The sequence below is a fragment of the Lampetra fluviatilis genome, chromosome 41 (genome assembly GCF_964198595.1).
Source record: "Lampetra fluviatilis chromosome 41, kcLamFluv1.1, whole genome shotgun sequence".
In the NCBI taxonomy this organism is placed as follows: Eukaryota; Metazoa; Chordata; class Hyperoartia; order Petromyzontiformes; family Petromyzontidae; genus Lampetra; species Lampetra fluviatilis.
Window position 1 is genome coordinate 325,833 of NC_136315.1, and position 25,253 is coordinate 351,085.

General features: G+C 46.3%; 2 protein-coding genes across 4 annotated transcripts in view; one reads left to right on the forward strand and one right to left on the reverse strand.

Annotated features, from left to right (window-relative positions):
- Positions 1-1,390: 1,390 nt before the first annotated feature.
- LOC144946567 (glycine N-acyltransferase-like) lies at positions 1,391-8,934 on the forward strand. Its single transcript, XM_078875580.1, has 5 exons — positions 1,391-1,467; positions 3,866-3,974; positions 5,467-5,575; positions 6,549-6,666; positions 8,523-8,934. Exons 1-5 carry the CDS (start codon positions 1,391-1,393, stop codon positions 8,932-8,934), a joined length of 825 nt encoding a protein of 274 aa, XP_078731706.1.
- Positions 8,935-14,660: 5,726 nt separating this feature from the next.
- The window catches only part of LOC144946406 (calcium/calmodulin-dependent protein kinase type II delta chain-like), a 96,397-nt gene continuing 85,804 nt past the window's right edge, over positions 14,661-25,253 (reverse strand). The window contains exons 18-19 of one of the 3 annotated variants that reach the window (XM_078875206.1): positions 22,417-22,448; positions 14,661-22,216 (exon numbers count right to left, since the gene is read on the reverse strand). In XM_078875206.1, coding sequence (XP_078731332.1) covers positions 22,194-22,216; positions 22,417-22,448 — 55 coding nt within the window. In that variant the 3' untranslated portion in view covers positions 14,661-22,193. The remainder of the gene's footprint in view (positions 22,217-22,416; positions 22,449-25,253) is intronic. The other 2 variants (XM_078875205.1, XM_078875207.1) reach the window with 2 other exon arrangements.

Consider the following 25,253-nt stretch of genomic DNA (forward strand, 5'->3'; position numbering starts at 1 on the left):
CAACACGGGCCGCAGACAGCAACGAACATTTGTTTTGCAGCGTGTGGTTTGAACGGTGTCATTAGTCCGCCACATGCGAGACATATCAAAGAATGTGGACAGTAGGGCCAGCTCGTCGTCTTGTCTGTTGAATCATTATATCCATCATACAGGTTTCTTTTTGGGGTTAGATCGCGTAAATATAAATGTTTCTTTAAACCCGCCACCACCCGACACAGCCAATTAGTAAGGTTTGTCAAGTAAACAGAACATGGCAATTCGTTACTAGTACAGAACTAACCGGTGTGTTGGACAGCAAATCCACAACATTTACAATCTGAGTACGACGTTTGGCCAGTAATTACAACTCGCTTCATCAGGCGGACAGCCAGATTTGTGGAGAAATCCTCCTGTTTCGTCCTTAAAATAGAATATCTGTGATGACGTCACTTGTGAGCCCTGCACGTACGAAGGTGCACCACACGTTTGCTATACACTACCTCCACACACGTTCGGAATAACGCGATCCACAATAGCCGAATTGCAATCGGCATCTTCACAGCACTCCACTCGTAACCGTAAGAAATTTAGTTTTTAAATCTCACCGAGATGTACGTGGGTTGTTATTCTATTTTGGCATTGTACCACGGAGCCGGACGCACAACGCCCGCTAAACATTAGGAGGGGGGGGGCTCTGACATGAATATACCTCAAGTGTGTATTCATCGTGCTTCTGTGTTAATTGATCGCAAGGCTGAATGGTTATGACTCCACAGGGTGGTTCAGATATCTTGTGACCCCCACACCCCCCCCCCCCAATTAATTGACCCCTAATATTGTTTTCCGTTGCATATTCATTTATGTTTAAAATAAAACAAAAGAAAAAAGATACACAGTCGACCCTTCTGCATCGCGACTTTCCCGATCGCGGTTTCGATATATCGATGGGTTGGCATGAGGAATTAAATAGGAATTGTTTGGGAGTTTTTGGGAGTTTTGCGAAAGCCGCAGACGACACACAAACAGTTTCGTAACTCATAAATGGTTCTTTCGATAAAGTCACATTGAAATTAAATGAAATAATAATAGAATACGACGTTTCGATTGCAACACAAGCAACCATCATCAGGTACAAACGAATGAGAAAACAAACATAGAAAACTTGGAAATATAATGCAATACAACACAGAGAGTCGGCCAACACAACAGTCAACACCCCACCTGTTTGATTACGTTCTTCCAAAGATTGATTCGAACACGAGTGCTTTTTTTATTTGTTTTGTCATAGTGAGTTGGTGGAGTGCCTTTGGTCAAGAATGTATATCCAAAATCTGTAACCAGTAACTGCTAATTGTGTTGCTACGTACATGTGTGTGTTCCATCCGCTGACCGTGGTCTCACAGACAACAGAATGATCATTCTGCGCAGCAGGCAGCACTTGAGGGAGCTGATGGTGGCCTTGTCTCGCAGCCTTCCTCACTCAGCCGAGGTGAGCGAACTCAGCAGCACCACTTGATATTAACTGGAACTCTGTTTGATTGCCTCTGACCAAAGCATCCTGAATGCACCCGATCTCATCAGCTCTTCGAAGCTAAGCAGCGTTTGAGCACCGGATAGTGCTTGGATGGGCCATCAACACGCATGACACAGGTGCTGTAGGATGCTGCAGAGGCACGTTATTGACAGCAGAGGGCAGTGCACCAAATACATTGTAAAATTCTACAAACAAGTTGAAGGTACCCCAATGGGTTCTCCCTTATTTGCAGTTGTAGCCAATATTTCATGGAAAATTGAGACAGATGCCATCCAGGCATCCCACCCTACGTCCTTCCTTTTGGAAGTAGTATGTAGATGACACGTTCGTCATATGGTCACATGGCCTACCAACTCTGGACCAATTCTTCAACCACATCAATTCCATACACCCAGCCATCAAATTCACCATGGAGGTTGAAAAGGATGGCAAGCTACCATTCTTGAATGTGTTAATCAAAAAAAGACCAGTTGGCTCAATGGCACACTGTCTACAAGAAAGCCACCCATATGGATGCCTACCTAAAACCTGACTCCCACCACCATCCATCCCAGAAGAATTCCCTAATCAAACTCTACACCATAGAGCTCGATGTATTTCCGACCATCACCACCTAGCCAGTGAACTGTAGCACGTACACCAAGCCATCAAGATGAATGGATATTCAGACTACACAATCCGTAAAGCTGTCACCCCAACCGCTGGGAAAGAACCATCTCAGGACCAATCAAAACCATCACCTTGCCATACATAGCTGGGGTTACCAAAAAGATTTCCAAAATCATGGGTAAACACAAGATCCAGGTTCGATTCAACACAGTACATAAAATTCGTGATCTGATCCCATCTGTGAAAGATGTGATCCCTGACATGCAATACCCCGGTGTCTACAAACGAAGCTGTGTCTGTGGCAGTAGTTACATTGGGGAAACTAAGTGACATGTCTCGGACCGTGTTCGTAAACATAAAGCAGATCTGAAACATGGTAGGACCAATACCTCGGCCGTGGTTGATCATTGTATTAACGCTGTGGGCACACACAACATTTATTTTTCCAAGATGAAGGTACTCTGCAAATCCACTGTCTATCAGCAAAATTCGTGCATGAAGCCATCCAGATATATAAACACAGGACAATTTGAACCGAAAAGATGGGTATAAAATGAGCAATCATTGGAAGGACGTTATTAACCAGTTTAAATCATAACTGGCTGTGATGTTTCCATCTTATCTGCCGATGTTAGCAGTTATTTTGGACTCTCTGAGTTACTTTACCAGGTTAAATGTCTTTATATTAACAGGCTAAATGTCTCACTAACACAGCCACCATTGCTCGTTTTCCTCGATGTGGTGGTGGCTCTCGTTTTTCTTACATTGACATGCTAATCTCTCACAATACAATGGCCACATTCACAGCTTCTTCGTCGTGGAGGTAGCTCAGCTCTCCGATCTTACATTTACATGCAAATTTTAGCTCTAGCCCCGCCCACTTCGCTTATGACCCTTGGGCTACACCAATCTCAAACTTTTATAACATCCTGCCTCAGCAGCTGTCCCGCTAAAAAAATGTTCCTGCCTCAGTAGCTTTCCCGCTATATTTTTTCACCTGATGATGATTGCTTCTGTTGCGATCGAAACGTCGTGATATTTTTATTATTGTTCTATCTACGTGGCTTTACCGAAAGACCCAAAGAATATGAATTCCTGCAGTCACGAAAGTTTTAAGTCAAGATTCCCCCTGATATAGTCTTGGACTCGGTGAGGCCTTCCTGAGTGAAGAAGCGTCATTATCATCTCCGTAATACACCATCCTCCTTTCACCTCGCTCAACTTTACCTATCTCTTATCAGAGTCTTCATCATACGTTCAGAATCGTAATCTTCATCAAGGTCATCAAATATCCGTTACCCTAACGTTTCATTATTGTTTAAGTTCTCTTCATCCATTGTTCTAATATGTTATGTCCATCCTGCTCCGTGGAGGAGCATAAACCACGAAGCGAACTTCGGTGATCCTCGCAGCGGCTTCTGGCTGGCCATCTAACACAGACGGTCACCGCATTGCGCGCTTTCAGGTGCGCTTCTGCGGCCGTCTGGAATGCTCTTCCTTCCAACATTAGGAAGCCACTGGAGCTATGCGCTTTTAAATAATCTAGATTGAACACTCATTTCTTTAGAACTGCTTTTTGTGTTTGGTTTGTTGTCCTTCCACACACACCTCTGATTTAGCATGGTTGGCTATGTATGATGTGAAAGAAGTTCAACGTGCATGCATACATCCATTGTCATCAGCTCCCATCATCTTAATCTCTAAACTGCAAAAATGAATGAACTACAGTATTGTGTGCCTGCCGACGTATGGGTGGTTGTACTATGGACTAGACGGCATGTCGGGGCCAATGGACGTTTACGTGGACTCTTGGCCGAACTTTCAGGCTGTAATTGTGCAGCCAACGTACCAGGTGAGTTATATGTATGGGGTCAGGGGGGGTTGAAGGCACCACATTTTGTCCCGTCTCTTGCCAAGTACCCGACTAGTATGGGTGCCCCTATCTTGCACAGCCACTGAGGTCTACAAGGCCCTCACAAGCCTCTTGGACATGTCAAGGTCATTTGAAATGGATGATGGTGATTCATGAGAGTTGCATGCCCAGTATTTTGGCGAGTGATCTGAGAGGTTTTTATTGTTCTGTTTTTAAACCATTCCTGCTTGTGAAGTTCACAATTTAGTTACTCCAACAGGGCACGGAAATGGATGCTTTAAATCAGTGGTTCTTAACCTTTTTTGGATACTTTACGCCTTGTTGAAGAGTGCCACCTTGCCTGACCCCACATGGCTCTGAGAAATAAACGTACATCAATATTTTAACCAATTGTCCATTTTGTGAGGTATCCTAACTAGCTGGTAGCTTGCAAGTGAATTAAAAAAAACAAAGGCTCTCCATGCGAGACGAAATTTGTTCACACTCAGTGGTTACTCTTGGAAAGCACATTGTTTACGATCAATGAGTTTAGAAAGGTATTTTATATCGTTCTAGGTTGCCATATGGATAAAACAAATCGTAGCTATTTTATATTTATAGATTCATACACGATTATTCACCAATGGCTCTCATGTATGATATAATTTCACACATTCATAAATCACCTTACGCACCCCCTGGGACATTGCCACGTATCCCCAGGGGTCCGCCTACCCCCGCTTGAGAACCCCACTGCCTTACATTACACTGAGATGGAGGAACACAAGGAATTGAGAGCGTGCACGAGTTAAGAGGCATGATGTTGATTGCTATGAAAAGTAAGTTGGCTTGGGTAGAACACATCACCTGAAAGTGGTGTTTCTCAAATTTGTTTGGCCCGTAGACCGCGGACCACCCAGCTTCCCCACCCATAGTGACAAGACGCATTCACTTCTCTCTATAAAAAAAAACAGTCATACTGAATTATTCGTATTACCGGAACATAAATACAAAATATTAAAACGCAGGTATTATTTTTATGGGTGCTATTTAGATCTTGGGTTTACGGTAGTTTAATTTGTGAGTTTACCTAACTTCATTTTCAAATAAATTATGGGTAAAATATAAATTCTACGTCCGAAACAAGAGGTGTAAACGTCATTGTTTTCGGATCAAGGTGTGTTTGATTCATAGCCCGCGGATCACTGGAGGATCGTCATGGACCACCAGTGGTACAGGGAACCACACTTTGAGAATCACTGCCTTATAACAATCCACAATGTTCGCTCTCGTGAGCAGAGGGCTATCACAAATGATTTCCTTAAGGCTTTCACCAAATATGCATGCAAATAATGGGTGAACGTATCTATACCAATTGCATTGCAGCGACTTTCTTTGAGCTCAAAACATTTAGATGTTAGTGTTTTATTGACTAGTTTCTTTTTAAGTTTGACTAATACTTTGTGTCATGTTGCAATCTTCCCTTTTTAAGGCTGGTGAAAAGCTCTCATTGCCCAAATATTCCACATTTGCATCCAACCCAAGCAGCTTTGCTAACCTGTGGAATGTTGTGGAATGGAAGAAACCCTTCATGCTGGAAGGTGAAATGTCTGCGTGGAGCTTCGTATATTGAACTTCCTACGTTGAATAACTTCTAACATTAGTGCAATGAGGTTGTGTCCGAAACCTTCATAACTGACCATTTCATACCATAAACACTGCATACATTGCCACTGATATTGTAAAACAAAGACAATTTATATTGAAAATAATTATTTTATATTGTACAGTATTAAAATAAAAAACTGACAAATTAAAGAAACATAGTGAATAAACTATTTTATTCTTATTCATTTTGTACTGTAGATCGCTCAATTTATTATGTATTTATACATTTGAGTGCGTTTATTATTTTACTTCATTTTCAGCTTTCTGTGTAAAATAATGGTAAAAAAAATCCAAAGTGTGTGATACTGAAACTTTGTTTATTGAATATAAGCATAACGAGGTATTACTGTATAAGCGGACTGGATTATGCTGAGGAATCTGAGTGAGTAGATAATGCACTTATTTTAACTATAATTCAATGTGGCAGCAACGTTGAATAATTTAAGCTTTAAATACAAATTGGTGTATGTAGTCGTACATTTTTGATTGTTGTATTTATGTGCCAATTTATACTGTTCATATTCTTAGAAGGCCCCATGGTGTAACATGTAGTCTCCAATTCTCACCCACTCTGGCCTATGTGCTTTAAAAAAAGGTCAACGCTAGAAATTATTATATATTTTCCTTTCAAGGCCGTGTTATTGACGTACAGTGTCAATATTTTTTATTATTGAAAAGCAAACTGGGAAGAACCACATTAAAACCACAGTCAATAGATAATCTGGCATGTATATTCGTAATTATTTTTTAAATACCATAGCAAGTCAGCTACCATTTCTTGCCATTGTTAAATTATCTAAAGTAATACGTGGCACACCTGGTATGTTTATATGTATCTTTGTCTGGAGAACTCCTCGACCGTTACACTGCCATGTTTCGTTGAGTTGAACGTTTTGTGTGTAACAGGTGTAGACGCCGATTTTCAAGAATGTATCAATGATATGGCGGCCAAAAAAGATGTCCGTGTATCCCGGCAATCGGACTACTACTACATGGCCACAACGAATGAGCCTGCCACACTCAGGTACAAGGCACGCCGTGCTACATTTGAACATTATGGCGGGACCCCGGGGTCTCTTTTAAACGGAAGTCAAAATCGTAATTAATTATATTTTTGGGGTCTTTCGGTAAAGCCACGTAGATGGGTTCAAAAATAATAATTAAAAAACCACGACGTTTCGATCGCAACACAAGCGACCGTCATCAGGTGGGAAAAAAGTGGGGAAGCTGCTTTAAAGGTTTAAAATGGGCGTAGCCAAAGCGTCCTGGTACCAGGACAAAGTGGGCGGGGCACGAGTGCCCTGGGGCTAGCACGAGCGGAGATGGTTCTTTTAATGTGAAATCGGAGAAAACAAGAGAAGGGGAGACGCATGGAGAAAAAAACAACTTGTGGTACGCCCAACGCAAGGGGTGACACCGCAGGAACTGGAATTGCTTATCCCATCGTTAGTGAAATAAAACTAACATCGGAAGGTGACAAGATGGAAACGTCACAGCCAAGTTATGACTTAAACTGGTTGATGACATCCGTCCAATAATTACTAAGTTTGTACCCATCCTCTCGGTTGAAATGGTGTCTGTGTCTGTTTATATGGATGGCTTCATGAACGAATCTTTGTTGATAGCCAGTGGGCTTGCAAAGTACCTTCGTCTTAGAGAAATCAATTTCGTGTGAGCCAAACGCATTTAAACAATGATCCGCCACGGCTGAAGTGTTGGTCCTCCCATGTTTGAAATTTGACTTATGCTCACGAACACGGTCCGAGACGTGTCACTTCGTTTCCCCAAAGTAACTGCTGCCGCAGATACAGCTTCGTTTGTAGACGCAAGGATATTGCATGTCAGGAATCGTGTCCTTCACAGATGGGATCAGATCACGAATTTGATGCACTTTGTTAAATCGAACCTGGATCTTGTGTTTGCTCATGATTTGGGAAATATTTTTGGTGACCCCTGCTATGTATGGCAAGGTGAGGTTTTGATTGGGTCCTCAGATGGCTCTTTCCCTACAGTTGGGTGATAGCTTTATGGATTGTGTAGTCCGAATATCCATTCGCCTTGAGAGCTTGGTGCACATGTTTCAGTTCAATAGTTATGTGATGATGGTCGGAGATACATCCAGCTCTATGGTGTACCAGGGAATGTGGGTTTCCACATTCCCTGGTTTTCCCAGTCTCTATCCTCTTTTTTGAGGTAGCTTTCTTGGGAAATCCATAAGTCTTGCTGGACATTAAAAAGGCATTTTTTTGTAATTTGTATAAAACATCGTACATGTAGTTTTGCCCCCTTGTGACATGTGAGATATTCTTCCCATGATATGTCCAGGGGCGCCATGGTAGCGAGATGTTAACTACCTTGCCTGGTACACATGAAGTCGTGAGTTCGACCTCGACCCTGACGCCTGTATATTTGAAGTTTGCATGTTCTCCCTGTGGTTGCAGGGATTTTTCTCCAGGTCCTCTGGTTTTCCCTCCTCATTTAGAAATGTAACAATAGGGTTTTCCCCCTTTTTTCTGACAACAAAACTGAAATCTTTTTACAAGGAATCATGTGTGTATTAACCACAATACTTGTGGTCAAAATGCAAACAAGACACACACTCTGATAATATATGCATGAAAAAATGGGAAAACCTATTATTATATTTTGGTACTAGAAAAGGTCTAATGATTTAGAAATGTGTTTAGATTATTTGGATGATATAAGTTTGCACATTGTTGAGCTATTATATATAAGCTCTCACAAAAGTGGGCCTTACCTGGTAAAATAAAAATAGTTTAGTTTTATAGTGTTTTGTGCCTCAGCAGTGGTAACCATAGCCGTGAATTCAAGACATGACAGTCAGTCACTTGTGCATGTATTGTTTTTACTGTTTTGCAGAATTCGAAAGTCTGAATTGGATCTGGAAATGTCTACATTGAATACAAGCCACGTTGAATTGGTGTGGAACTCGTGGACGCACAGAGGCGAGCCTGACGGTCTTAGCTTAATCCAGGCTTGCATATCGAAAGGATTGCCCAATAGCTCTGTGCTGGACGGTTCTGGAAATCCGGTCGCCTGGCTGCTCACCCACTTAAACGGATCAATGGCATTTGGATATGTAAAACCGGACTACCGCAGAAAGGGACTCCTGCACAAGTGCATGGCAGCTCTTCTCGACAAATTTCATGGGGATGCACCTATATACGGTTATGTTCACGAAGACAACACTGCTTCTTTGCAGTTCGCAACAGAGATTGGGTTTTCTATGCTGTATGGCCGCCGTTACGTATGGGTGACTATAGAGCCCTGATGCGTTTTAGGTTTTAATATTCGTGTACTGACACCCGACACAGTAGTCTTCAATAACAGGAGTCTTTATTACTTCCATCACGAGACATTGCCTTCAAAGATTCCCTTTGCGCCAAGCCTCCCGAACTCTCTCGCTTCCCATTGATACATCCCTCAAGCCCATTTCCCTAAGGTTCCTTGACCTTCTGCTTTCCCTCCAGCCAATCGCGTTCAATTTTTTTTAACGGATTCCAACCGTCATCCCTTTCAATCATCATCGCTTTCCCACTCTTTCCATGTTGTACTTCTCCTCCAATGCCTTCAATTCCCTGCCTCTAACCAAATCCCCTTTCAGGCCCGTTAAGCACCAATCGGAGGGCCTTGTTTTACTTCATGACTCTCTGTGTCACGCACGCCGTCTCCACAACGTCGGTGGAGTATTTTAACGCCGACTGAGCATGTTGTTTTGGTTGTGAATGAATCGCTGCATAAATAAGCCGGGTTTCATTTCCTAATAGATAGTATCCGAAATGCTACTACCTACAATCGGAGTGCAATGTATACCTATACATAATGATCCCATTCTTTGACTTAAAGCTTTCGTAACTGCAGGAATTCATATTCTTTGGGTCGTCTTTCGGTAAAGCCACGTAGATAGAATATGGACCCCATACCTGTCAACCCCTAATCAGTGCCTACGTTACCACAGACCAATTCAGACCTTATTAGTCACCCCGTGCCCTTATAAATGTCAACGTTCATCCTACAAAGTCCCCTCACAAGGGAGAAACACAAATAAATAGACCAAAATATTTTACTAAATAATTTTAATGTATTAATTTTGATTATTGGTGTCAATTATGCTACTTATGCTACTGTCTGTGATCTTGCATGCTGATGCTGTCCCACGACTTTTTTTTATTTGGATGTATGAGTTTTGTTGTTGCCCGTATTGAAACGGCTGTACGCCATATGGACCTGAAAACTCAATTTCCCTGGACAAGAATACGGGTAAACCATATGGGTTGACAGGTATGTGATTCTAGTGCTGTTCTTCATGACGTTTGGTAACCATCATCACTATTTACAAGTGTTTTTTGCACACAACCATCGCGCACACCACCAATTGCAATTCGTTTAAAACTACATTGCTTTGCTTATCTAAACTAAATATGTGGTTATGTGAGTCTTCATAGTGTAAATGAGCCTTGGATTTCCTTCATTTGTAGTGTGCTTTTTAAAAGGGAGATTGAAAAGAGACCGGCTCAATGGAGCTACCTTTGACCTAATGGGTCTTATCTGACTCAACAAACTTATCATTATTGATTTTGATCCAGTCAACGCCCTGCTACAATGTCTACAATGCTGAATGTCTCAATTTGTAGCCCTTTTCAAATTATTCGCTGTTATATTTAAAGTTTTCAATTATATCATGCCACCCTGATTTCTGGTCACATATTTTTATTGTATCCATGTATATCTCTTTGCCCACCCCCTTTGATCGCTTTTGAACAATAGAGCTTTCTAGCTCAATGGGCCTTAGGGGCCGTCCATAAATGCCGTCACGCACCTGGGGGGGGGGGGGGTCAGACATTTGTGACGATGTGTAACGAGGGGGGGGGGGAGGTTGAGAAGTGTGATGTCACATCAAAATGCGCAACTTTAAATAAATATAGACAACACGTTCTACTTAATTAAATATACTTTTTTTTTTATAAATGTTTTCTCCTACAACATCAGAGTGCAGCGCCACATTAAATACGCTCTACGATGACAATAGTTTAAAGCGATTTGAAGCATGTTTGATATTTTTGTGGGGGGGGGGGGGCAGACCTTTGTGACGTCATATTTAAGGGGAGGGGGGTCTGACTTTTAGTGACGCCGTGAGACGAGGGGGGGGGGGTCAAAAATCGTCCAAAATCGCGTGACGTCATTTACCCGGAGTGAACAAAATTAACAAAGTATCCTGGAAGATCGTGGCTCCTCTTGTCGCCTCCTCTATTTTGGTCTCATGCTAGCCTCTTTTTGGACAACTTCCACAACTCAGCCTCGTGATCAATGCAATATTACACGACCTGGGATTCACCATTTCCCAGCACCAAGCCTCAAAGTGCCGCGCTGGCGAGATATCATCTCCCTCACCTGTTATGCAGGAGGTCGTGGATTCAATCACGACCCTGACTCCCCTGTATATTAGGAGTTCGCATTTTCAACCTGTGGTCGCGTGGATTTTTATCCAGGTCTTGCACCTCCACATTTAGAAACGTGCATTCAGATTATTTGGCGACTATAAATTCCCAGATTACGATCAGCCACTTCGATGATGATCTATCACGTGTGGTCAGGTCAAGTTTGAACAAGAAGAGCTAAACGTTCCGTGGACTTTACCTGGTAAATTAGATAGTTTAGTTTCAGAGGTCAATTATAAATTCAACATGCAAAGCGCATCTGACTTGAGCAGGTCCTGAATGTCTGTCCAGTACTGATTGCTCCAAATGCTGTTCAGTCCTATTTCTTGAAATCCAGACCTTAATTTCCAAAAAAAACATCAATAGCACTGCCCTCAAGTGGAAAGATTACACAACAGGCAACATTTCAGGCAATGGTCTTTCATCGCAATACACATCTGCATTGTTATGCAATGGATTTTAATTGCAGAGACCGTTCTTTTATGCAGGACACTGCTTGAAATGTCAACTATATTTTCCTCTTCCGGTCAGCTTTTTACGAGTTTAGTTTTTATTATTTGTGCTTGTGCATAACTGCCAAATGCGATAACAAAAATGAGGCTCACTTTTGTAGCCGCCATTCGCCACTAAGTGGAAGCGACGTCACCACGGCGTCTGTGCCAGGCCAGGTGCCCTGAGGTCACCACGTGAAGTGGCGAAGGCTTGCTGACGGGAGGTCACGGGACAGACCCAGGGGGCATGGGTTGACCGACCGAGATGACTGGCAGATGCACCAGCTGTCCCCTACTGTGCCAACTTTCTGCTATTTATCCGCCCGGCGCTCCGCTCGTGGTTGCGAGCGTCGTTCCTTTGCCAACGCCGTTGTTGTTGGAGGGCGACTGCCTCCAACTGCTGCCCAGTAGCGTTCTTCACGAGCCTCACCGCAAGATTGTGACAGGACACTCACTCCGATTACACTCTACGTTCGTGGTTTTTTTAATTCACTTTATTTTTTTTATTTTATCTCCGTGACTTTACCGAAAGAACCAAAGAATATGCGGAGACTGTTGTGGAATTATCGGTGGCGAACGCCAGGTGGCGTGCAAAGACAGGGCTGAAACCCGCGGTGTGATAGGCATCGTCGTAATGGGCTCATGTGTGGCCAGGTCAATGAATGGACAAAGCCAACCAGTGAGTGTCGTCATTTACCAGATGAAAATTGGAAAGTGACTCGTAATACCCAAGCCTTATACACAACAAACATTGTCACTTCATGGCAAGAGCAGCTAGCTTTTTTATTTATTTTATATAATGCCCTAATCGTTCATTGCACTCCATACCAATACAAAATAGGAATTAACCCTGGTAATGTGACCTACTATAACGTTTGATGTTAAACAATTGACCTATTTTACTTGCATGTCTACCTTGACGTCCTGTCATGATTGAGTATGATAGACAATTTACCTCAGATCAAGAATGCTAAATCACACAGTGCCTCTGATTAGCACGGTTGGCTACACACAAAAAATGAAAGGAAACACGACGTCTCGGTCGCAACACAAGCGTGCGTCTTCAGGTGAGAAATGATCTGCTGTTGTGGCTTCATATAGGCACGTGAGGGGGGGGGGGAAAGGGGGGGGGGGGAGTTTTGTCGAGTCGTGGCTGTAGGAGTTCACAAGGGAGAGGGGGGGGCAGGGAAGGGTGGGGGCTGGCACAAGGGGGAGGGTTTGTGGCGTGCAGGGACGGGTGGGGCTGGAGATATTAGCAAGGAGCTCGAATTAGTAATCGGGCAACAAGACGACACGGGTGGGTGAGTGAGAATCACAGCAGTTAAAACTTGGCGCGGTCTATCACGTCCTTCCAATGATTGCTCAATCTGAATCCATCTTCTCGATTAAAGTTGTGTCTGTGTTTGTATATCTGGATGGCTTCATGAACAAATCTCTGATGGTGGCCCGAGGGTTTGCAGAGCACCTTGGTCTCGGAGAAAACAATGTCATGTGTGCCCACAGCGTTGAAACAATTATCCGCCACCGACTGATACATATACGTAACAATAACACTCTCTTAGTAGTCATCTTTTTATTTATATATAAACAAACTATTTGCATGTGCAATTCAGTTGTGCTATACTGGCATCGAACAAGATGAAGATTTCTTTTTACAATGGGCAGTGCACCATCCTGAGTCAGAAATGCAAAGAAATGACTTGAGAACGCGTTTTCCAGAGTGACTTCCTTTTTCCAATAAACATACACGCTTGAGGCACTGTCCTGCAAAGGGAAAACAAAATATATAACCAGAAAAAAAGCCACATTAAGTGAAAGACTGATGTTCTGCAGCGAGTGGTATGGTTGGGCTAAGACTGCCAACTTTGTTGTGCTTGAAATTCTGGTCCTAAGCGAAGGCTGCTTTGTTATGTACTCTATATCGAGACTTAAAACTTTCGTGACTGCAGGAATTCATATTCTTGGTACTTTCGGTAAGGTCACGTAAATAGAAAAAAAATGAAAATAAAATAAAAATAATAAGATAAAATAAAAAATTGAAAATAATAAAAGCAAAAAACCCACGACGTTTCGATCGCAACACAAGCGGTCTTCATCAGGAGGAGAGAAAAGTGGGGGCAAGCCCCCAAATGTAGCTGCTTATAAGGGCTTCCAAAGTGAGTGGGCGGGGGAAAGGGCTGCGCAATTTTTATTTTTATTTTATTTGTTATATTTAGTTTTACATTTACGTGGCTTTACCGAAAGCACCAAGAATATGTACTAGATGTCGAACTTCATGCGCACCGTACTTCTGGGTTAAAACTCTCGTAAATGGTGGCTGCGTGCCTGGTGAGTGCATCAATAGCGCGGCGATATTTGTGTAAACCGCGAACTCAGATTAGCACGTTTGGGTGCGGAAGAAGTTGAACATACATATACAACTCCCATCTCCTGGTTGCTGGATTGCGGATGTGTTACTCGATGCTGCTGGATACGTGCCACTCCCAATGATCCGATTGAAAATCCCTCATTTCGATCGGATCATTGCGGTTTATTAGTAATAAATCGGCATTTTGCGACCCCCACTGCCACTGTGTAGCATATTATTACGTGTCAGGGACTCTGAGATGATAGGACAGTAGTCTGAGCTCATAACTGGCAATAAGTAACGGCAAAGCAGTTATAAGTGACTCAGAATTGTGCTCAGTTGCGTACACAGTACACGACTTCCCTAAAGGCAAACACCTTCAGCGAGCGCGATGCCGATCACACAACTCGGTTCGAATTCGACCCTCGATCGATGGCTGCGCCATCGCCGCACACGCGTCGAATAAAAAGCAAGGGACAAGCCCTTACTTACTAATAACTCCTTAGTTACTAACTCCTTACTTACTAACAACTCCTCTATCATTTTTCATTTCTGGAGGGATTGCCCCCCTTACCTGAAAATCCTGGCTGCGCCATTGGTCGAGATTGCAATGTTTATATTCTTTTCAAATACTATAGGAATATTAACTTTACACCAACGGCTTACCTAGGTAAGGACAAACAAACACTCGAGCATTAAATCACGGGGCGATAACAATCTGGACATTTTCCCAATAAGTTTATTGACCATTAAATCACATGTATAATTAGTATAACAATAATAACATATTCACCGGATCCCAAAGTGGTAAGTAGGTATGTACAGAGACACCTATCCCGATCAACGCGTGCGCGAACAATCATTTTGTATTATTACATCCAATCTGCACAGGAGACGCAATCCGCTGGGCAGAGGGGCGGTGCGGTGCCAGTGAGGGCTCAATTCACACACCGGAGTTATGTCGAGTTCATCCAAGGGAATGGACATTTGTTCCCACCAGCAAACAGTTGTTCCCCCTACTTGTTTTTCCTGGGTTATGGCGAGCGGTTAGGATTATCAGCTGGGTGAAAGTGTTATGAGCTAGGGCCTGGGGTTTGTGATTCGTGTTTAGGGGTTAGGGTTAGAATTCGGGGTTAGGACCAATGGTTCCAGGGTAGAATTAAGGGTTAATTATGAACTAGTTTCAGGAGTTGGGCGCTATACATTGGTTAAGATAAAGCTAGGACCAACGGATGGATCAAAAAAGTAAAATGATCAGAATACATTCTGAGCAACGGTTTCACAAATATTTGGAAAATTGTCGTGAAATTCTGGTTTTAATTGAAGATGCATCGATAGACTTGATCGTCTTACGAAATGAGGTGGGTACAAATATTTGCCAGTGGGAACGAAAAAATAAATCCTGAATACCAATATCCCTCAGGAGAATGTAATATTCGTCCCTGTGAGAACAAATATTCGGACAGAACATTCTCTTGACACCAGTGACGACACTGATTAAAATGCCCTACGTAACCCCCCTGCCGTCTTCAACCTTACCCAGCAACTCACGGCTGGATCAAACCACTCAAATGCAGGCAATGCACCGCCAGATTATCAAGCCAAGGGAATTGGTGACAGGGATCGTGTGCGTGTGTGCAGGTGGGTGAACGAGAGAGGGTGGGGCAAGTGCTCCTCTCAATCCAAAATCGAACTAATCGGTGCCCAGGTTATAGGCTATACACAGCTGAACGCACAGCATCCAAATAACGAACTAATAATAATCATTATTAATAACAACTGTATTACAAGTAGTCAATTCCCATTGTTGCACGACAGATTCTCATTTGAGTAACAGCTAGCAATCTTCGCAATATTTGTAAAACACACAAAGTCACGACGATAGTGAAACTTTACAGCTCCAGTGCTAATTAACGCGAGTGCCGTGACTACAAAGAGAGAGAGAGTTCTGGGCTCGTCTCGTCAACTCAGAGGAGTTCCCGTGCAACAAAAACGTGTTTCGTTAAAGCGGACCATGCTGCGCTGCTGCGAGGGCGACCGCGTACAGCTAAGGGGGGGGGGGGGGGGTCGGGGAAATCCTTGAGGGGCTTTGCAGAATTCCCACTGGACTGCAGTGCGCAGCGTTGGGTGAGGTCACGAGTTCAAGTCGCACCTATCTCGGCTCAATCCGAGCTGCCGCGTGTGGAACAGACAACCGACTACTCTGGTGGCTTGCGGCTTGACGCTCGGGGGGGCGGAGGGGGTCGCGGGGCTGGTCCCTTGGAGCGACGACGGAGCGACGAACCTCCCCCCTCACCCCCCCTCACCCCCGAGGATTTGGAAGCGCGTTTCAGTTGCGCAGAATGTGCAAGCGGCAAGCAGGCGGCCGTTAGACTTGGTCGCTCCTAGCTGCATCTACGCGAGTAGTGCATAATGAAAATTATTGTTTTTATATTCACTCTTTATCCAAAATGTAAATCACAATGCTGGTCATGCGTCGTGTAACCGAGACGAAAAAACGATTTAACTCTCACAGGATTTCAACGTGGTGTTGGAGAATGGCCTGCAGACCTATTTCTGAATCCCTTCAAGTTGATCTTTTACCTGCACACCAGGGGGGACACTTTCTCACATGCGAGAGAACGTCTGCTGCATTGCAATGTAATTTTTATCACCGGGGAACACGACAGCTCAGCTTTCATACCATCAACTCGCACCAAGTGAAGGGCAGCCGCACCAGTGCTGAGAATCCCAGACCTTTGCATATATCTTTTACTGCGTGCCTTTATGAGCGATATCGGCAATTACTACACGCAGTCCAGTGTGAACCTAGCTGCAAGAGAGCCCTACGCCCCAAAGTGCCCCCTTGAATTACGGCAATGACACTTCATTCCCCCGAGGAGGAGACACCCTTGATGCTGCAGGCCCCAAGCAAGTGACAGGTTTTTTTTGGCATGCTTATTGAAAAAAAAAAAACAGCTAATTTTTTTTTTGCTATTTGTATTATTTTTGTAAATTTCCACTACGATCACAAAACTGCAAACAAAAAATTAACCCCTTTCCCCCTACCCCGCTCCCACGCCTCTCCCCTCAACTCCCACCCAAATTCAATTCAGTGGAATGTTGCAGTTTTTGTTTCACCTCCACAATATGAAATGTTAGCAGCAAAAAAAGAGCGAATATTTAACGGCGGGGGGGGGGGGGAACCGAGAAAAAAAATCGCCAAAAGCTCGAGGGCCCTTCGGATTGATCGAGGCGAGACTGCTCTGGCGTCAAGTCCGCACGCCAAGGTCCCGCCGCTTGCGCGTTGCCATCGCGAAACCAAAGAGTCTCCTGCTCAGCAGCTCATAAGGCAAAGAGAAACCGGCGCCACCCACTCCAAGAGCCGCCGTGGAGTCTCGACGACAAAAAAAACGTAGCAAAGAATATCCTCGCCCATCGCCACCACCACCACAGCACCCCGATGCGTGTAGACATGTGCATATGTGCACGCTCCTTCGCACACCTCACAAGCTGAGCCGATTACAAAAGAAACAAATCTATGGATACTGCGTACCGTTAAGAATGTTAAGATGTACAAAGCATGAGCTATTTGCCCGTATATATATATTTTCAGAGCACTTAACGGGCGATGTCACATTCAGAGTACTTTACTGCAGCTATATCATACGACCCATCCCAAGTGTTAACTTATGCAAATGTGTGCATGTATATATTCTACGTGTCACAGCAACAGCATAGACTAGTGCAAGCAGCGAGCACCTATTGAGGTGGGAACGATGATGTGGTTTGCATGCGACGCCACGAATGCACAAGACTCTTGTAGTATCCCTGGTACCAACGAAGATACACCACCGCTTACTCATTTAAGGCTGAGTTTATCTAAGAGTAAACCAGGTTCAGAATCCAAATCGCAAATTGGTGTTGTTTCGTGACCAGGAATTGAACTTCGATAATTTAAAGATGGGCACTGCAACGGACTCGACTAGCCATTGCGCGTCACACCCCCATGATGCTATAGACCATATACTGTATACCCACGCGCGCACACGCACTGGGTATGCACATTTACTACATTTAGATTAATCTGGGAGATAAAAACCTCAATATAAATTCCAAAGGATACAGCAGCAGCAGCAGCACCACCACCAATCACAAAAGCAAGATAAGTTAGACTGCGTACCACACAGACCAGAATAAGCTCACGCGATATTTAACCATAAAATCTCACCCAAAGAGCACACCAAATGGTGTCCGACAAAGCCAGAGCAAAGCGGGCCCTTGGAAAAGGCTCGCGTGCGTGCGCGCGTGCGTCTAAACGTAGCGTCTGCGAGCTTCTATTTAGCGCGGCCGCTGTCCGGATCCCTGTTGGAAGCAGCGAGATGAAATACGAGTTGTCTCTGGAAGTAGATATTCGTCGCAAAATGACCGTGGGAAGGAAGAGAGCCCCTCTTTTTCCGTAAAAAAAAACCACGCACATCCTCAAAAGCCCAACCAGGAAATGGTCCACAAACTCCCGAGTACGCTCGGTTTCGAGCGCCAAAATGCACTCGCTGTAGACAAAGTTTATTGTTGCCGCTGTATTATTACGCGTGATTTGTATAAATAGCTGCATCACTCGCCGTATTTTCCGGATGACAAGCACTCCCCCGTCTCCCCCACCCTCCCTCCACCACAACCAGCATGTTGTAATCGAGAGAATACGGTATCCGTCTCGCACATAACCATCATTTTTGCAGTTACAAAAAATAACTACAATAAGCTGTTCATGTCGAGCGGAGCAAAATTCATGGCCGATTACTAAGTTCATCCCCCCCCCAACCCCACCATCACCCCCCCCCCCATCCACCACCACCACGGTGTTTTAATTGCTAAAGAGCAAGGGTTATCGTGAGGAAATTTTTATTTTGTGTAAACGGTTCACACTTTTGCCTCGTCATTGTTACGACAGAGCAAATGAAATAACTTGTTTATATTCCGTTACGAAGTTTGTTTTTCCTTAGATTGCTTTACCACTATATTTGGTCCAAATGGTGTTCCCACAGATGTGTTCGTGATTAGTAAACGTGTTTTAACCAGCCTTCGAAAAAATCAAGAGTGGGTTCGGGGGAAAACAAAAACTGTGGATGACGGTGTTCCATGAGGGGTGGCGAAAAAATGATTAGGGATATATTGCTCGGTTTCCTCGAAAATTAAACATTTTCCTTCACCAATAAGCCGCAATTTTATATCCCTAGCCAACATGCACGCCTCTAAGAATATCATACTTAGGAAAAAAACTTGTTTTAACCCCCCTCGCTCCCACCCCCATAATCTATACACACTGTGCTTGTATATGTCTTGCATTTATACGTAAAACGTTATTTGTCCACATGAGCTCTGCATGCCCTACTTGACCGGTTAAAGATAAGGGAACTTTAGGTCCCCTTAAAATACTGCCGCGTTGTGAAACACTCGAGTGGGCGTGGCCAAGCCGCGTGTGTGACGCGTGTGTGACGCGTGCGGTCACGCAACTGCGCGCTGCCCACACGCGTGTAAGTGTGTGTCTATACTCTTTGGTTTTTTCGGTAGTCACGTAGGTAGCAAATATAAAATAAATTATAAAATGAAAACAAATAAATTAAATCACGACGTTTCGGGCGCAACACAAGCGTCCTTCTTCAGTGTGTGGAGCTGGGGGTAACAGACTGGAAATATGGATATGTTTAAGAAAATAAATCTAAACTGGCTGTCTAGCAGTAAACTGCACGGTAGCTAAAGTTTAACTCGGTTAACAAAGTTAAACTATTTTCCTAAACATATCCATATTTCCAGTCTGTTACCCCCAGATCCACATACTACCATCACCATTACCACACGTTTGTTTTACCTTTTAACATCTCAGTTTGAACTCCACACGCTGTTAGCCTGCGTTTGGAATTTACCCACCCGGCAGCATAACAAAAGGCGGCTCAATCCAGCTTGCTTATCTACTTCCGCCATCTACATCACAAAGCCTCAGTTTCGGCTCCAGTCGATTACTTCCCAGCGAACCCCCCAATGTTCACAACTTCGCCTCCCAGCCCACACCCCGCCCCCCCACTCACCATGCCCCCCCCTCCCTCAATGCCCCGCGATTATATAATCCCTCGTCACAGCCATCTCTGAGACACACTTAAGCGTGTGTGCTTTCGTAACGTTGTCCCCACCTGAAGAAGGACGCTTGTGTTGCGCCCGAAACGACGTGATTTAATTTATTTGTTTTCATTTTTAATTTATTTTATATTTGCTACCTACGTGACTTTACCGAAAAAACCAAAGAGTATGGATCCTTGCAGTCACGAAAACTTCAAATCTCGAATGTGTGTGTCTTTGTCTTGTGTGTGTGTCGTTGTTGTGTGTGTCGTTGTCTTGTGTGTCGGCGCGAGTGTGCAGGCAGGAGGGTGAGTACGAGACACGAACGTGAAAGGGGGCTTCCGTTCGAGTTCCCTTTGCAGCCTATACCCCCCCCACCATCCACCCAACCCCCTTAAAGCTGTTTCACCATCGCCATGGAGGTGACCACCAAAGTGGACCCCTAAAAAAATCGCATTTGCAGCCATACCACAAGTCGCCGGCTTGAAATGACTAAATAATGCGTGAGCGTGACTGGACGCATGTTTGGCATTGTGCGCGTATGCGGGCAACGTAGGTACGTACCTGTGTGTGTGTGTGCCCTGCGTGTGTGTGTGTGCCCTGCGTGTGTGCGTGTTGTAGCGTGCGTGATGGCGGCCTTCAGGGAGGTGCTCGTGAATAGAACCCCGGCCGCAAACGTCTGTTGAGGCGATACGGGGGATCTTAGTCTCGTCTTTGTCTTAACTATGCAAATGAATGCATGTGTGCGTGGGAGCCTGTGCGCACGCGCGCGTGTGTGTATATGTAGTCTGTTGAGGCTATAAAAGCAAAAGTAGCTACATATGTAGCTACGGGCCCGCACTTTCAAGAGCTCCGCGCTAAATGCTTTCAAGCTATCAATTCCGGTTCAGCGATTCTGCACTTGCTCGATTACTATAATACTATACTGCCTTCAACTTTTATGAACGATTGAGTGTTTAAGGGTCGCAATTTGTCGTACACTATCTGGCTGTATAGCAAATGAAAAAATACAATTACTTTACTTTGCAAGTTAAAAATTTGTGTGTTTTAATATTTGCGTGTTTTTATTTAGGGCCCCTTTATAACATCATGCTACAGGCCCCGCACTCGCTTAATCCGGCACTGTACAAGGGGGATCTTTGTCTTGTTTGTATAGTGGCATCTCTGTGCACTGCCACGGATTCCCCGGCTGATCTGTCATGCTACCTATCGCCACCTGGCGGGGGGAAGCGTTTTGCTTGGCGTTCCTTGCCTACCGTCCACGTGGACCTGATATGCAACATCGCGACAGAAAATATTCCTTGATTAAATCTGTATGGGCCTTATTGAGGGAATGTTGTAGAATGTATCATCATTATCGTAATTATATTGGAGATATTTATAAAAGCGCAAAAATATATCATTGTAGGAACCTGAGTTGTAACCTGTATCATCAAAACGCCGACAAAAGCTCTCAAAGTGAACTCCACCGTATACATTTAAATCCAAGTACATTTCCAAACGTTGTTCAAACATGACTATAAATGTTAAAGCACACGTACGTACGTACGTGTTTGCCCACGCGCATTACCTTTAAAGGACATTTTCTTCTCGGTTGCGAATCCAAAACGATGTCGTGCGTCAGTGCAGATGGCCCTGAATGTGAGTGTGTGCGTGCAATTCTCTGTCCGTAAATGTGTGTGTGTGTCTGTGACCGTGTGCGTCTGTGTGCGCATCCGTGAATGAGTGGGCGTCCATGAACGGCCGTGCAGCGGTTAGCACGGTTAGCGCGCTGCGCTTTGAACGCGGCCACCCGAGTTTAATTCCCGCTCATGGCCGACACCAGTGATGATTATCTGAACCGGTCCTGGGCCTCGTCTAGGTCAACTGGTGTGATGTGTAAACATCGCCACTGGGGATACAAAGGCGGACAGGCGTGGTGTTGGCCACCCACCACCTCGTGTGCAGTTGCCGGCCTTCATAGGTGCTCGCTAACAGCACCTGCCCCAACAGTCTGTTAAGGCTATATGGGGGATCTTTGTTTGTTTTGTCTGTGAACACGCGTGTTTTTCCGTGAGTGTGTATGTCTGCTAGTGCGTGTGTATGTATGTGTGAGAGTGCATGTGTCTGTCCAAGAGCATGTGTGTGTGTCCTCTGTTCAGGGGCGGTTGGGAGACCCGGCTCAGTTTGTCTTCAGTCTCCTAGCTGAAGGGAGGGCAGGGGGGAGCAGGCACGGATTTAGTTACCGACGCTGGCCGAGCGTATCATCACACGAATAGCGCATGCATAATTCATCTCAAAGGGGAGCGAGAAGGGGAAGAAGAAATCAACAATACGCTAAATATTTCATGAAAATATCCCCGCACGCACGCTCAATAAACATGCGGCGATCGTGTGATACGCACCCACGCATGAATGCGCCCTCTCAGTCGGTTTTCTGCGACGAAAAAGAAACGTTGAGGGATTTGATGCTCTGGACAAATCTGGAAGGCGAATTATTTTAATTGCTACCTGCGAGCTTTTCCAGTCTCTTACCTTGTTTACATTGTTGATTTATGTTGATATCCCCTCCCTCCGGCCTTCATTGTAGCTATTTTAGGACTTGTTTACACAGTGCTAACTGGCAGAAAAAAAACATTCTCAACGGGGCTGCACCAGAATACAGCATTAACATCTCTGCGTAAGCGACAAGGCTAATGTTTTTTGTTGTTGCTACATCAGCGTTTTGTATTCGCTTTTGCAGTAGACATCTCTCGTCCCTCGGAACAGAAGACTTTTCGGTCTCAGTGGGATCTTGTTGATGGCGACCAGTGCACATTGCTCGTCATTTTCATTGACATTTATTTTTGTTTTGGGTTCAGTAAACGTACTACCTGCGTAACGTGACAACGGAGCAACAGCTCCCTTTTGGGTGAGAAGAACTGACGAGGAAAGGATCGTTTACCTATGGAAGGGTGTGTCGCAGTGGCATGCCTATGGAGTGTACAGGCGGTGTAAATGAAATGCACCGAGACCCATTGGCCAAATGGGCCCAAGTGTCGGGCGATACATTTTACAGCCCCCCCCCCCCCCATTTCATTGGGTGTACCTGGGCAAAACGTAAAAGCTTTGCCACTCGCACAGAGACCCCAAAGACTCGCATAAATAACCTAGAGTCACATAGACTTAGAGAACCACAGACTCAGAAAAAAAAACATGGACTCACGGAGAGAACCGTAGGACGAACGCAAGTCGTGTAAAGCTATCGAGTGTGCAAGGCCCACTTGGCCGAACTACGAACGAAGAGAGGGAGGACCCCCTTCCATTTAATTCTTTGCACCAGGGCCCATGCTCATCACGCTGCGCCACTGCCCCAGACTGGCGCTCTGTCCCATCGAGGCTCCACACCTTTACAATCGGACTTCAATTAAGCAGACTCAATTAATTTCACCAATTGCGATTGGGAGACCCAATTTGTGCCAATTAAAAAAATAATCAGAACAAATTATATTGGTCATGAAGGAGGGGTGGGGGAGGGAAAGAGATGAGAGGGGAAGGGTGGGGAGTGTAATAGCGAGACAGGTTAACAGGAACAGGGGTAAGGTGAGGGGGGGGTAAGGTGGGTGGGAAGGTGGGTGGGGGGGAAGGTGGGTGGGGGGTAAGGTGGGTGGGAGGGGGGTAAGGTGGGTGGGGGGGGGTAAGGTGGGTGGGGGGGGGTAAGGTAAGTGGGGGGGGGTAAGGTGGGTGGGGGGGGGTAAGGTGGGTGGGGGGGGTAAGGTGGGTGGGTGGGGTAAGGTGGGTAGGGGGGTAAGGTGGGTGGGGGGGGGTAAGGTGGGTGGGGGGTAAGGTGGGTGGGGGGGGGTAAGGTGGGTGGGGGGGGGGTAAGGTGGGTGGGGGGGGTAAGGTGGGTGGGGGGGGGTAAGGTGGGTGGGGGGGGGTAAGGTGGGTGGGGGGGGGGTAAGGTGGGTGGGGGGGGAGTAAGGTGGGTGGGGGGGGGTAAGGTGGGTGGGGGGGGGTAAGGTGGGTGGGGGGGGGTAAGGTGGGTGGGGGGGGGTAAGGTGGGTGGGTGGGGTAAGGTGGGTGGGGGGGTAAGGTGGGTGGGGGGGGGGTAAGGTGGGTGGGGGGGGTAAGGTGGGTGGGGGGGGGTAAGGTGGGTGGGAGGGGGGTAAGGTGGGTGGGGGGGGGGTAAGGTGGGTGGGGGGGGGGTAAGGTGGGTGGGGGGGGGGGTAAGGTGGGTGGGGGGGGGTAAGGTGGGTGGGGGGGGGTAAGGTGGGTGGGGGGGGGTAAGGTGGGTGGGGGGGGGTAAGGTGGGTGGGGGGGGGTAAGGTGGGTGGGGGGGTAAGGTGGGTGGGGGGGGAGTAAGGTGGGTGGGGGGGGTTAAGGTGGGTGGGGGGGGGTAAGGTGGGTGGGGGGGGGTAAGGTGGGTGGGGGGGGTAAGGTGGGTGGGGGGGGGTAAGGTGGGTGGGGGGGGGTAAGGTGGGTGGGGGGGGGTAAGGTGGGTGGGGTGGGGGGGTAAGGTGGGTGGGGGGGGGGTAAGGTGGGTGGGGGGGGGTAAGGTGGGTGGGGGGGGGTAAGGTGGGTGGGGGGGGGGGTAAGGTGGGTGGGGGGGTAAGGTGGGTGGGGGGGGTAAGGTGGGTGGGGGGGGGGTAAGGTGGGTGGGGGGGGGTAAGGTGGGTGGGGGGGGTAAGGTGGGTGGGGGGGGTAAGGTGGGTGGGGGGGAGTAAGGTGGGTGGGGGGGGGGTAAGGTGGGTGGGGGGGTAGTAAGGTGGGTGGGGGGGGAGTAAGGTGGGTGGGGGGGGGTAAGGTGGGTGGGGGGGGGTAAGGTGGGTGGGGGGGGGTAAGGTGGGTGGGGGGGTAAGGTGGGTGGGGGGGGGTAAGGTGGGTGGGGTGGAGGTAAGGTGGGTGGGGGGGGGTAAGGTGGGTGGGGGGGGGTAAGGTGGGTGGGGGGGGGTAAGGTGGGTGGGGGCGTAAGGTGGGTGGGGGGTAAGGTGGGTGGGGTGGGTAAGGTGGGTGGGGGGGGGGTAAGGTGGGTGGGGGGGGTAAGGTGGGTGGGGGGGGGTAAGGTGGGTGGGGGGGGTAAGGTGGGTGGGGGGGGTAAGGTGGGTGGGGGGGGGTAAGGTGGGTGGGGGGGGGTAAGGTGGGTGGGGTGGGGGTTAGGTGGGCGGGGGGGGTAAGGTGGGTGAGGGGGGGTAAGGTGGGCGGGGGGGGTAAGGTGGGTGGGGTGGGGGTAAGGTGGGTGGGGGGGGGTAAGGTGGGTGGGGGG

Excerpts from the sequence above, each read along its gene's own strand:
- LOC144946567 (XM_078875580.1), top strand. The coding sequence starts at position 1,391 with ATGATCATTCTGCGCAGCAGGCAGCACTTGAGGGAGCTGATGGTGGCC. Across the intron at positions 3,975-5,466 it reads TTGTGCAGCCAACGTACCAG|GCTGGTGAAAAGCTCTCATT; the intron begins GTGAGTTATATG and ends TCCCTTTTTAAG. Across the intron at positions 5,576-6,548 it reads GAAACCCTTCATGCTGGAAG|GTGTAGACGCCGATTTTCAA; the intron begins GTGAAATGTCTG and ends TGTGTGTAACAG.